The 13,176-nt window shown below is 37.8% G+C and overlaps 1 protein-coding gene across 7 annotated transcripts in view; it reads left to right on the top strand.

Annotated features, from left to right (window-relative positions):
- Positions 1 to 13,176, top strand: part of CTNNA2 (catenin alpha 2) — a 1,132,931-nt gene that overhangs the window by 134,163 nt on the left and 985,592 nt on the right. For all 7 annotated transcript variants that reach the window (XM_059405715.1, XM_059405716.1, XM_059405717.1 and 4 more), the window contains one exon: positions 8,006 to 8,112. In XM_059405715.1, coding sequence (XP_059261698.1) covers positions 8,011 to 8,112 — 102 coding nt within the window. In that variant the 5' untranslated portion in view covers positions 8,006 to 8,010. The remainder of the gene's footprint in view (positions 1 to 8,005; positions 8,113 to 13,176) is intronic.

Here is a 13,176-nt window from a genome sequence, read left to right as displayed (position 1 = left end):
ATGAATGCAGTGAAAATAAGGAAATGAATTTGACAGATACTAGTTTTCATTTTGAATTTCAAAGTACTGGCTTTCTATTAGCATACTCCAGGAGTAGTGAATTTCTATTAAGTTGGCACATAGTTTTAAATTTTATGAGTATGCTATTGTACATATAAAAACCCATTTCAGTAAGTTATGGACATGGTTATTTCTTTTTTAATCAGCAGGCTCTAGGCCATATATTATTAGTCTAAACTTGTCATGCTGAAAGTCTTGAAGCCATGGAGCTTTCTTCCTATATTCCTTTTTGGTGAACTTTTGTTTATTTGGGTAGAAGAAATAGGCTCGGAAGAGAATATAATACTATTTTCAAGAAATGTTAAGGTATCTTTTAGCAGGCATTTATGCTTAAACATGAAGTGTTAACTACAGCCTTCTTCATTAGACTGATATTTTTGTCCTGTAGCATTTCTTTTGTTAAATGTTTTGTTAAGAAATATGGCCTTACCATAAATAAAGGTCTTGCAGATATTTTAATACTGACATGTAGTGTTGTAGTGTTCAACTTTGTTTATCAGCCACAGAGCTAAGTGCCCCCCCCATAACTGCAAATAATGAAAAACAGTTGGAAATTATATATCACTTCAATTTTGAATTCGAATGGTGATAGATCCTGTAATTGTACCTGTGACTTGTGTCTTGGGTCTTCTCTCAGTTCACAGAGTCAGGGCTTTGAATGGTTATTATGTAGAGGACAGTGATGGTCCGTATGCTGTCTCTTTGTAGTCAAAGAGGAAATGAGCTTACAATGATAAAGTTAATGGAGGAAAAATAAGAAGCAAGACTTTACTATAGCTAAGCCACTAGGTCAGGCCATTTCTATACCAGATACCTCAGGAAGAGTCCCCAGTACTGCTGTCCCCCGCCTCCACTTGAACCTGGTTCCATTGCAGCAGAGCATATTTTGGTGGAATCAGTATGACTTCTGCTTTGCTGGGATTGGCCAGCACTCCCTATAGGGAGGGATGAAAGATTACTCCATACTTTGCTGTGAAAGAGAGGAAGAGGCAAGGGGGTCAATGCTCAGAGAGGAAGATCCTTTGTTCTTCTTTGCTCCCGCCTTTATTGGTCTTTCAGGATAATCATAAATCTTTATCACCATTTCTCGAGGGCATGATGTTTGACAGGAGGTCTTACTGGATTAGGAGGATCTATTTGTGGGAAGGAATGACATACTAAACTGTATGTTCTACGGTTCTGCCAAACATAGTCTAGGGGACAATGCATATATCTCTTAGATCACAGGGCAGCTGTTGGGGCTAAGAAAGCTTCAGGGAAGGTAACTCCCTGTGACATTCCTAGGGCAAGAGTGGTCATGCAGGCATGGGCACTCCAAAGTCCTATGCCTTCCTCCAAAAACCTTCCTTGTACCCAGTGGCCTCTGTGTTACATTTTAGCAAGCCAGGTATTGTTGCAGATTTTATGCTCTACATCAACCCCAACACCACTTTCTAGGGATATTGAAAGGTTATCAAATATCCTTCCCTGTCTTTGTTTCTTACTGTCTACTCCTGCCTGTGATATTTACATATACACATATTCTCCTCAACTCCAAAATAAATAAATAAATTAATAAAATAGCCCCTCCTACAATAGGGTACCCAGATATTGGAGGTATCTTTATTAACAACAGAAAATTAGAACTACTATTGTGTTTCAAGTAAAATATTTGGGAGACTTTTTTTTTTTAATGTTCAGTTAGCCAACATGTAGTACATTGTTAGTTTTTAACGTAGTGTTCAACAATTCATTAGTTTTGTATAGCACCCAGAGCCCTCCTTAATACCCATCACCCAGTTACCCTATCCCCCACCCCCAAACCCCTCCACAACTCTCAGCTTGGTTCCGAGTCCAGAGTCTCTTATGGTTTGTCTCCCTCTCTGATTTCTTTCCATTCAGTTTTCCCTTCTTTCCCTTATGGTCCTCTGTGCTGTTCCTTATGTTCCACACAAGAGTGAAATTTTTATAGCCCTCAAATAATACAAATTATTTAGGAACACTTTTTTGGGGAAATATTTATTCTCTATTAAGCCAATATTGGTTGACCTTCATTTCTGCTTCTGGTGAATTGAGGTGGGGGTGACTCTCTCCTACTGTACGTTACATTCTTCACAGCGGTCACTACAATGACAGCGATTCAAATAAGAAAAGGTGTCTCCCAGGAGGAGCTATTGGAACCTCTCGGGAGATTAGGGGTTGGTTCACATGTTATTTGATGAGCCATATGTGATTTAAATATGACATTCTACTTTCCTGTTGAAAATCATTTCAAGGCTTTGGATCTCCTAAAAAGTGTAAATACCTTAAGAAAGGTAAAATAACAATGGCAATGAGAGTGGTAATTATAATAATAACAGAGAAGGTATTATTACTGGTCCTGGGTCTCCAAAAGCTATCCTATGGGTTCCTGATCCATGTTCCCTTGTTAGCAGGCATCGTTATGGTCTCTTTACAACAGTGGTTCTCATAGTGTGATTCTTGGACCAGTAGAATGAGCCTCATCTGGAGATTCTTAGTTCCACCTCAGATCTGAAGAATCTCAAATTCTCTGGATAGCTCCTGGCAGTATGTGTATGAACATACCCTCCAGGTGACTGCGATCCCACACAAATCTGAGAGCCACCTGTTGCTGCCGGACATCTTGAACTGGACATTAACACAGACAACCTAAAATTGCGTATGCAATTATTTCATTGATTTTTCAGAACAAATTCACAAATTATATCAGAGCATTACCGTCCTTATTTTACAGCAATGAAACTGAAGCTTAGGTTAAGTAATTGGTTCAATATCATAGGTGTGGAATAAGTGAATAAACCCCACTATTCGTCGTTTCCTTCTTCTGAACTTGTCTGTCAGCCAAAGCTAGTCTGTCATCTGATAAATCCTTACAGGGTTTGTTGACAGTAGTGCTTAGTGGTGGTGGAAAGATTGATTTATGAAGAGAATCTGAAGCTGGAGCCCTATGGAGGGAAGACAGGTTTGGGTGGCCTCTTGGGCAACTGGAAAGCATCCTGGACCATTGTTTTACAAAAGAACAGTGGAAGGAATGGTAAGAACTTGGAAAGGGGAGGCAGAGAGTTCAAAAAACATTTTCCAGGAATGCCTGGAAAGGGGAATCTCTGTAGTGAATTATATACTCCATTAACATATTTGTCATGGGAAGACATTCCCTGGAATAGGCAATCTCGAGGAATTTTCTGTCAGGACACTGTCCAAAGAAACAAGGCATTTGACCCTTGGCTGTTTATAAGTGACCTCATTTTACTCTGGCTTTTCTTTTTGTCGGGTATTGCTTTTTCTGTTGTAAGTGACAAATGGTTGCTAGCATCCTGGCCCATGCTTCTTCTTTACCCCCATGGAGAGAGAGTCTGATATTATCTAAGTTACTACTCTACAGACCATGTTGGCACCTGTTATGGATATGCTGTTTGATATTTTCTTACTTTTCAAGAAGAAAATCTTCTCAGAGATTAAATAAATTGCTAAGAGTTTCTTCTTGGGCTTATAAAATCATAATGTGGAAGAAGACAGACTTGCTGTGTTTCATTACAAGGCTTGTTTTTCATTCTTTCACTGTGTCCAGTCAATGTTTTGGGTCTCCTTACCAAAAGCAAGTAGAATAAATGTTTTTCTCCCTTTGAGTTTTGAAAAAAACATTGAGCATTGAAAAGTGTATTTGCTTTCATAAAATCTCATTTGTGGGCAAAACAGACTACATTAATTGTACAGATATGTAGCGTGGATTTGAGACAATGTGTCATTCCATCCTTGGAAAGATGAAAGGCGGGTGTGTGTGACTAAACATTTGATTTGTTCTCTGCCCTTCTCATTTGAGTCAATCTGGTTGTTCCACTCAGAGGAGCGTCAGTCTGGATCTTTATTTTTAATGGGTGCTTCCCTATTCCTTCTAGAAATTTAAAAAAAAAATTGCCAGAAGAATATACTTAAAGTTTAGAGGATAATAACAATAATAATATTTCCAGAAATGTTTTCTATCTATTAAGTTATTTAATTATCACAATAACCCTATAAAACACTTATCCTCATTTTTCATTTGAGGAAACTGAGGCTCAGGAAGATTACCAAATTACTTAATTTGGACAACATCATATTGTTGATAAATTATGGGGCTTTGATTCAAACAAAGCCTATTTGCTATCATTCTGTTAGCTGTTGCTGAATAATTGTTAATGGCAAAATCTCAGTGATATACAACAGCAAGCATTTAATTTTTGATCCTTTTTCTGTGGTTTGATTGGGAGCTGGCTGACTAGACATGGCTCACCTGGTTTGGGCTCCAGCTGAAGTGTGGTTTCAGGTTTGTTCCTTATGTCTTTCTTCCTTTTGGACCAGTGGTCTGGCTGTACGTGACTCTCATCATGTATGGAGACAGTAGCACAAGAGGACAAGTCCAACCACACAAGTATAGTGCAGATATCTATTCAGATCATATTTCCTAACATGGCTCTGTCGAAAGCTCAATATCAGTGAAGTGGGGATGTATTCTCTTTTCATGGGGGTGAGGGATGGAAGGGGGACTGACTATTTATAGAATAATCATTTGTTCTACCTTCAAAGCCTATGTATTCTTTGCCCTTCTGAATTTATAAATATTGAAAGCACAGGTGGGATGACACTCTTGATTGGGAGTTAGCCATCTTGTCATGGGGGTCACACACTGCCATTTCACCTGACTGCAGTTGCCCTAATCCTGTGCTCTAGAGGGTATCTGACTATTTTTCTCTTCTTTGCCATCATCTGTCCTTACTAGCCCTGAAGGGGAAGATCATCAGTAGTTGAATCTAGAAGACTAACATTATGATCATTAATGTAAAATACAATCATTTTCTTCTTGTTTATGTAATCTAAGGGCTTTGATGTGGAAAATATTTCTAATACAAGTTCTAGTACATATGGTAGAAAGCAGTCAAGTGTGTGCCCTAAACAGAAGGATATAAACTCTTCTCCCAGACACAATGGATTGTAAGGATTATACCCGCTCAGGTAGTGCAGCCAAAGGAGTTTCTTACCTTCTTCTACCTCATGCTCAGTAGCTAGCTTGAATCTAGGATGCTCCTCAGTGGCAATGCAATGGGAATTTTCTTTTTACATTTATAATTTTTAAATTTTTTTATAAACATAAAACATATTATTAGCCCCAGAGTTACAGGTCTGTGAATCGCCAGGTTTACACACTTCACAGCAATCACCATAGCACATACCCTCCCCAATGTCTATAACCCCATCACCCGCTCCCAAACCCCCTTCCCCCAGCAACCCTCAGTTTGTTTTGTGAGATTAAGAGTCATTTATGGTTTGTCTCCCTCCCGATCCCATCTGGTTTCACTTAATCTTTTCCTGCCCCCCAAACCCCCCACGTTGCATCTCCACTTCCTCATATCAAGGAGATCATATGTTAGTTGTCTTTCACTGATTGACTTATTTCGCTAAGCATAATACCCTCTAATTCCATCCACGACGTCATAAATGGCAAGATTTTATTTCATTTGATGACTGCTTAGTATTGCATTGTATATATATAGACCACATCTTCTTATCCATTCATCTGTTGATGGACATCTAGGTTCTTTCCATAGTTTGGCTATTGTAGACATGCAATGAGAATCTTACATATCAACGTCCTGTGTTATGAGCTAGAGATTTTGCAGTACTTATCCCTCATGCTTGGTCCTTTAGCTAATTTGGATATTAAACCAAACTATGAAAATATTATAGGGTAGAAGCAGAATTCCTAGTTTCGTTCCAAACCATATCAAGAACTTAATGGCTGGAAATAGACCATTGAAAATTTCTGTAACTGGGTTTTCCTCTTCAACAAATTAATACCATATAAATTTTCCTTGCCTTTTGCTTTTGTATCTTACCTGTGTCACAAGTGGCTGAAAAGATTAATCCCCCAAAGAATGAATTAAGTCAAGTGTTTTGCCCAGCAGTTCATTTCCCTTCATGACTAGATTTATAAGGGCTATGCAACCTTCAGGACTCAAGGCTCTAACTCTGCTTCTTGGCTTGAGGTCTTTGTTCATTTCTCCCATTTCTGCCTGATGCATGCTACTGTCTCTGATGTGATTGTCCTAGCATTTCTGTTTCTCACCTCAGCATATTTTGAATGTCATTTCTTTATTGTTTTGCATTGGAAAATCCATAAAAGATTTAATGTGCTTTCCTTGGTCCCCCAGCTTATATGCACAAGCATGTTCATATAACAATGGTGATTTGCTACACAGTCTCACTTAGTGCCTTTCTCTGTTGTGTTAAAATGACTTTGCTGCTAGTTATCCAACTTCCCTACAGGGCTTCCCTCTATATCATCATTTATTTTGCTACTCACTATTGAGTAGCAAAGCTTGAAAAAGGCTTTCAGAGAACCTCACCCAGAAATTTGTAATAACTGTGTCATAGGTACTGGACCAAGATGACTCAGGTAGATGTGGCCTCAGCAGAGACAGTGGTATCGCCTGCGTGCAGAACGCACCTGGCATTTTCATCCTTCCATAGCACGAGAAGATGTGCTGCCCAGCAGCAGAATTCCATGCATGTCAGACCTACCATTTGGCAGTTGGTAGTGTGAATGGGAATGTGTAAAGCGTTTTTAGGTTTTTGGAGGACCGGCAGCTTATCTGTGCCAACTATTGTTGTGAAGGAACACAAATCTAAATCTGTCTATATGGTTGGATCTCTGTGCTCGGTTTATTTAAAACATGGCATTTGGAGAGAGGTAAAATACCAGCGCGCTGTGTCTTCGCCTTTTTTTTTTTTTTTCTCCAAAGCAGATTTGTTGGGTGTATTTGCTGTAGCAGTGCAGTAAAGAGGCATGTGCCTATTGTGACAGACCAGACCTTCTTTGTACTGTTAATTCTAATAAAAATAATCATCTACATTGATTTATAAGGATGGAATGGAGTGGGGACATTGATTTAAAAGAAGAGAATGGCTATGAACAGTTTGATTTATAGTGGTATTAAAGCAAATGATTCAGATTTAGTTTGTACATTCTAAGGTTGCTTGTCCAGTGGTTAGTTGTCAAAATATATTCAGCAAAGAGCAGTCAATTTCTCACTGAGCAATAAACCCCTGATAGAATGTATAATTTATTCAAGCCCAGGCCATATTTTGTGCTTGATATGTGGGAGGCTGCTACCCGCACATCAGTGGTTCTTAGGTAGGAGAGGATTACTTTAGAATGAGATAAATAACCTTATCAGACACTAATTTTATGGGACAAGAATGTAAATGCAGTGAGTAATCAGAGAGCATGTAAATAGCAGCAAGGTAATTTTCAGAACCATCACCACTCAGTTTGCAAAGTGTCCTTCCTGTTTAAGAGAATGAAACTCAGCTGCCACAAGGAGTGTAATATCCTCAGTGGTCAGTTATGATGGGAAGAAAACCAAGTAGGGTTTTGTTGTGATAAAAGTCCCTCATATGGTGATCGTGGTGGATTTATTGTGCTTCCTGGAAACCTTGGTTGGTCTCCCAGACTGAGGATTTGTGTCCTTTCTCAGTTTTTCCATAGCCCTCTGCATTCCTCGGTCACAGAATGGGTCACACGGAGGCACAATTGTTGCCTACCTTGGGTCTCACTACCTTAAAACTATAAACTGCTCAGGGTTAAGATCCAGCTCTTTCTCCACATTTGGCAGATGGACGTATGCACTAAACATTGAATGAGGAAACTATTTCCATGCCATTTGAGTCCTAGTCGTTTGTCTAACATATACAGGTGAGCTCAGGAGCTCCCAGTTTTTAATGCGATTCCAAAAATCACTGCCTCACATAGTTCTGGTTCAGAGTTCCCATCTTTAATTTGATGGGTTTTGACAAGATATATCATCTTCAGTTATGTTCTGAATTTTGGTGATTTATTTGTTTTGAATCCCCGAGCTAACCAATTATTTCAGTAATCACTACTTCTTACCAATAATGTGTGTTTCTATAGGGAGCATGACTTCGGCGACTTCACCTATCATTTTAAAATGGGACCCCAAAAGTTTGGAAATCCGGACACTAACGGTGGAGAGGCTTTTGGAGCCACTTGTTACACAGGTAAGAGACGATCTGTAACACTTTGTTGCTTGGATATGTTTCTGTCATGATTATGTCATGACTCTTCAAAAGCTTAGAAATCTTTAAGAGTAAATTATACATCCTGCCATAATGCTAAATACTGAAGATATGTTACTGCCTGAACTATGGACAGTTTTATTGCCCAATAACATTTGAAGTGCCTTAAAAAAAAAACAAAACCTTACGATAGAATTTTTTTTGAAATTAGGTTGATGAAATTAATTAAAGAGGGGGCATTGGTGAAGGGTCTGTGTTTCATAGTAATGAATTAAAAGTTTAAATAAGCCATTCCTAGCTCACTTTCAGAGGCTCATGCACAGTTGGGAAGAGCCGTATTGACTATTTAAGAGCAAAGTATATGACTTTTCTTTAGTTGACAATGGAAAATTTATCATGTTAGAAAAATGAAATGGTCCATTGTTTTTGTTGTCACATTTGCCACATCTCTGCAGGTGACTGTCAATAGAAAACAAATTCTCAGAATTTAAGTTTTAAATGTTAAGTTTTAGTATCTTATGACACATGTTCTTTGCTATATTAAACTTAGAAATACATGGAATGTGAAAATTAAAGATTTTTATGGTATATTTTTAGGAAAATTTTATGCCAAATTAAGTCAAAGTTTATTTTTGTTTCTTTTTTTTCGTTATTATTATTTTTTTAATTTAAATTCAACTATTGTTTTTTCCATACTGGTTTTCTAGAGCTGCTGTAATAAATTACCACTTAGTTAAAACAGGGATAGTAAAGGCCTTGCTTGCAAAACTCTTTGACTAAATATCTAATCACATCACAAATTTATTATTTTATGGTTCTGGAGGTCAGAAATCCTAAAGTCAAGGTGTTGGCAGAGCTGCATTCCTTGTAGAGGCTCTGGCAGAAAGTGCATGCCCTTCCTTGTCTTTTGCATCTTCTGAAGTCTGTTTGTCTTCTCTTGCCTCTTCCTCCATATTCAAAGCCAGCAATGCAACATCTTCAAATCTCTGACTCTGACTTCTGCTTCTGTCCTAACATCTCCTCATACCTCCTTCTTGAAAGGATTTTCTGATTACATTGGGCCCACTGAAATACTCCAAGATAATCTCAAGATCCTTAACCAAATAATAGTCATTTAAGATAACATAGTCACAGTTTCCAGGGATTAGGACATGGACATCTTTGGGGGTCATTATTCAGCTCAGCATAATCTGCCCTCTGCCCACCCCCAAATTCACATCCTTTCTATGTGGAAAACACATTTACCACATCCTGAGATTCTTCAACACCTCAACCTATTATAGAATAATTTCAAGTCCAAAATCTCATGAAAATTTCATCAGCTTAAGAATTCCAAATCTTGTCATCTAAATCATCTAAAGTAGGTGTGGGTAGGGCTCTGATTATAGTCCATTCTTGAACAAAATTCCTCTCTGTTACCTGTGAAACTAGAAAACTATATATATATATATAATATATATATATATTATATATATATAGACACACACACAAACACACATATATACGCACACATGTGTGTATATATATATATGACTATATATCTATAGATATATATTCCCAAAATGCATTGGGATAAGATGCACAGGAAAAACAAAATAGGTATAGATAGTCCCACTACAAAAGGGAAAAAGTGGAAAAAAAAAAGGATTATCAGCTTCAAGCAATTTAGAAATCCAGCTGGGCAAATTTCCTTAGACTTGAAAGTTTGGGAACAACTGGCAGTGTTTCTACTGATAAACATTCTTCTTCTTCTTCTTTTTTTTAAATTTTAAGATTTTGTTCATTTATTTGAGAGAGAGAGAGACAGACAGACAGATGCAGAGATAGTGAGAGAAAACACATGTGGGAAGGAGAGGGAGAAGCAGGCCCTGACACAGGGCTCCATCCCAGGATCCTGGAATCATGACCTCAACTGAAGAAAGACGCTTAACTGACTGAGCCTGCCAGGCGCCCCTTGCGGTTCTCCCCTGTGTTTCTCTGGGATTCACTGTATTAGAAAAGGGGCTACTTTACAGAATATTCCCAGATAATCCCATCTCTATTTTGGGCCTCTGCTGAAATGGTCAAAGCCATCCATGAATCACATGCCTAATCTCTTCAGAGAAGCAATTTGTGTGACTGATAACTCTGAGCTTTCAGTCCTTCCAAGGCACAAGCCAAAGGTTATCTAGACTCAACAATTGGCTTTCTCTCCAGAGCATGCTTTCTGAGAGTGAGTTTTCTAATTTTAGTGCCTTTTGCAATTTACATAGGCTGAGAATTTTCCAAATCATCAAGTCCTGGTTCTTTTAACAGTTCTCTCAATTTCTTTCTTTCTTCTCACATTTTACTACAAGCAGGGAGAAGAAACCAGGGCACTCCTTCCACACCGTGCTTGGAAAACTCCTTGACTAAATATCTAGGTTCATCCTGTACAATTCTGATTTCCATATAAGTGTTAAGATACAATTCGTCCAAGCTTTCATTCACTCTCTCTTGCATTTCCCAATAGCACATTCATTTTTTTTTCTGAGCCTTCTCCAGCATCTCCTTTAACATCTGTGTTATTTCAGTCTTCTTATAATGATTTAGATATCCTCTCAGATGAGAGAGGCTTTCTCTAACATGCTCCTCGCTTCCTTCTGAGTCCTTGCAAGCAAGGCCTTTACTATCCCTGTTTTAACTAAGAGTCAGTGCAAGGCCATTGGATTTCTCTATTAACATTCTTTAAATTTTTCTAATATCTGTCCATTATCAATTCCAAAGCACTTCCACTTTTTTAGATGTTTGTAATAGCAGCACCCTACTCCCTAGAATGTATGTTTCCAATTGCCACTATAACAAATTGCTACAACCTGAGTAGGTCAAAGAAACACAGACTTACTATTCTGTAGTTTCAGAGGTCAGAACTAAGAATCAAAGTGTGGTAGGGCTGTGTTCTGTAAGGAGGACATTCCTTTCCTTTTTCAGTATACGGTGGGTACCTGCATTTCTTGGTTGTGGGGTTTCATCCTTCTATAAAGCCGGCAGCATTCCACTTTCAACTGTTCCTCTGACATCAGCTTATACCATCTTACCTTCTCCTCTGACTCTCCGACTTCTCTCTAATGAGGTTCCTTGTGATGACATTGGAACCACCCAGATATTCTAAGATAATCTCTCCCTCTTGAGATCTTTAAACTAATCACATCCGCAAAGTCCCTTTGTTTCTGAAGATAACATACTCACAAGTTTTCAGATGTAGGAAATGGGTATCTTTGTTAGTAATTGTTAAACCATTTCATTAGATTTATGTACATTTTTCAGTTAATCATGATTTTTGTTAGCTCCATGAAAATTTCTTCAAGAAACACTTAGTACTGATAGGTGCTTAGATATGGGAAGATGTTGGCTACTCAGATTATAGACTGTAGACTAAGGTCTATGCATGAATTGTTTGTTATTGGTCTGCAATAAGCACAGAAATGGAGAGTAAGCGCTTTTAAATTTTTATTACTATTTTATAGGATAATTTTGTCTGTTGAATTGAATAATTTTAGACTTATTTTTTGGACTTATGTTTTTTGTCTTTAAATTTTTGAATCATTCATTTTGTTGTATTTTATAGGGCTTTGATTTATGAGGTATTATATACAAAAGTATGAATAACAAGAATGAATAACAAAAATATGGCTTTTTATCATAGAAAGCATGAGAAAGACTGGCTTAGGAGATACTTTGGAGTCAGGTCAGTCTGGTCTGAAATGTAGTTCCTTCAGCCTACTTAAAAGCAGAATGCCTTTTTCTAGCCTCAGAATTTTGCCTTCAGGTTACATAATATATTTAATCCTTATCTTACAGATTAAATGAAGCACAATAATTAAAATACAATAACTGGTATAAAGTAAATGTTGATTAAATATAGTTTTCATTTTTCTGGTTTTGGTGGCTATATATTCAGGCTTGTGTTAGCCATTACCTAACACTGTATAAGTCAAGGAGAAAGATATAAATGAATCTGGCATAGGAAAACAAAATATTACACATAATCTAATTTTTATTTCCTAAAATTTTTATGTATTTCTATTTCACTCTATATTTCATTTCTCTAAAGAATAGCATACCAGGGGGCGCCTGGGTGGCTCAGTGGTTTAACCTCTGTCTTTGGCTCAGGTCATGATCTCAGGGTCCTGGGATCGAGCTCTACCTTGGGCTATCTGCTCAGCAGGGAGCCTGCTTACCCCTACCCTTGCCTGCTCTCTGCCTACTTGTGATCTCTGTCAAATAAATAAATAAAATATTTTAAAAAATTATTTTTTTTTCCATATCTTTCAGTCTAGGTAAGTAAATTCTGTCAGATAAGAGCAATGCATTAAAAACATTGCCTGGGTGGCTCAGTGGGTTAAGCCTCTGCCTTCAGCTCAGGTCATGATCCCAGGGTCCTGGGATCAAGTCCTGTGTGGGGCTCTCTGCTCAGTGGGGAGCCTGCTTCCCTTCTCTCTCTGCCAGTCTCTCTGCCTCCTTGTGACTTCTCTCTCTCTGTCAAATAAATGAATAAAAATCTTAAAAAAAAGGTTAGGACAAATAAATGTCTAATTCGTATTTGTTCATTTACTATAGTAGAATATGTAAAACTCTCCTTGAATTTCACATAGTGACTTAGCACTCTAATGAGTCTTGGCAGCCCTTTAATATCTTCTCGTATCTCTATGGCTTATCTTTCTTTTTGGTTTTCCTACCCTGACTTAGAGAGAGATTCTTTCAAAAATGTGACTTTTTAGACAAGCATCTCTATTATTTCCTCTAATTTTATAGCTCTGCTATGAAATCTAAGCATTCCCTCCACCTAGAATAAAACCTTAATGATAGGACTGATATGATTGTTGACCTTTGAAGGTTATGAATCAGAAAGGAGAGATAAGAAAATACTGGACATAAACTCCTGTGCAACATTTTTTTAAAAAGGTAGAACTGAGAAAGAAAACTAAATCAAGGCCCTATTTGTGTCACACACACACATACACACACACATACACACACCCCTTTATAAGTTGAATAAAGTTTATAGTGGCATTCAGTGGTGTAGTG

Source organism: Mustela nigripes, chromosome 7 (genome assembly GCF_022355385.1).
Source record: "Mustela nigripes isolate SB6536 chromosome 7, MUSNIG.SB6536, whole genome shotgun sequence".
NCBI lineage: Eukaryota > Metazoa > Chordata > Mammalia > Carnivora > Mustelidae > Mustela > Mustela nigripes.
Note: the sequence above shows the minus strand (reverse complement) of the source record. Positions and strands in the feature narration are given on the sequence as shown.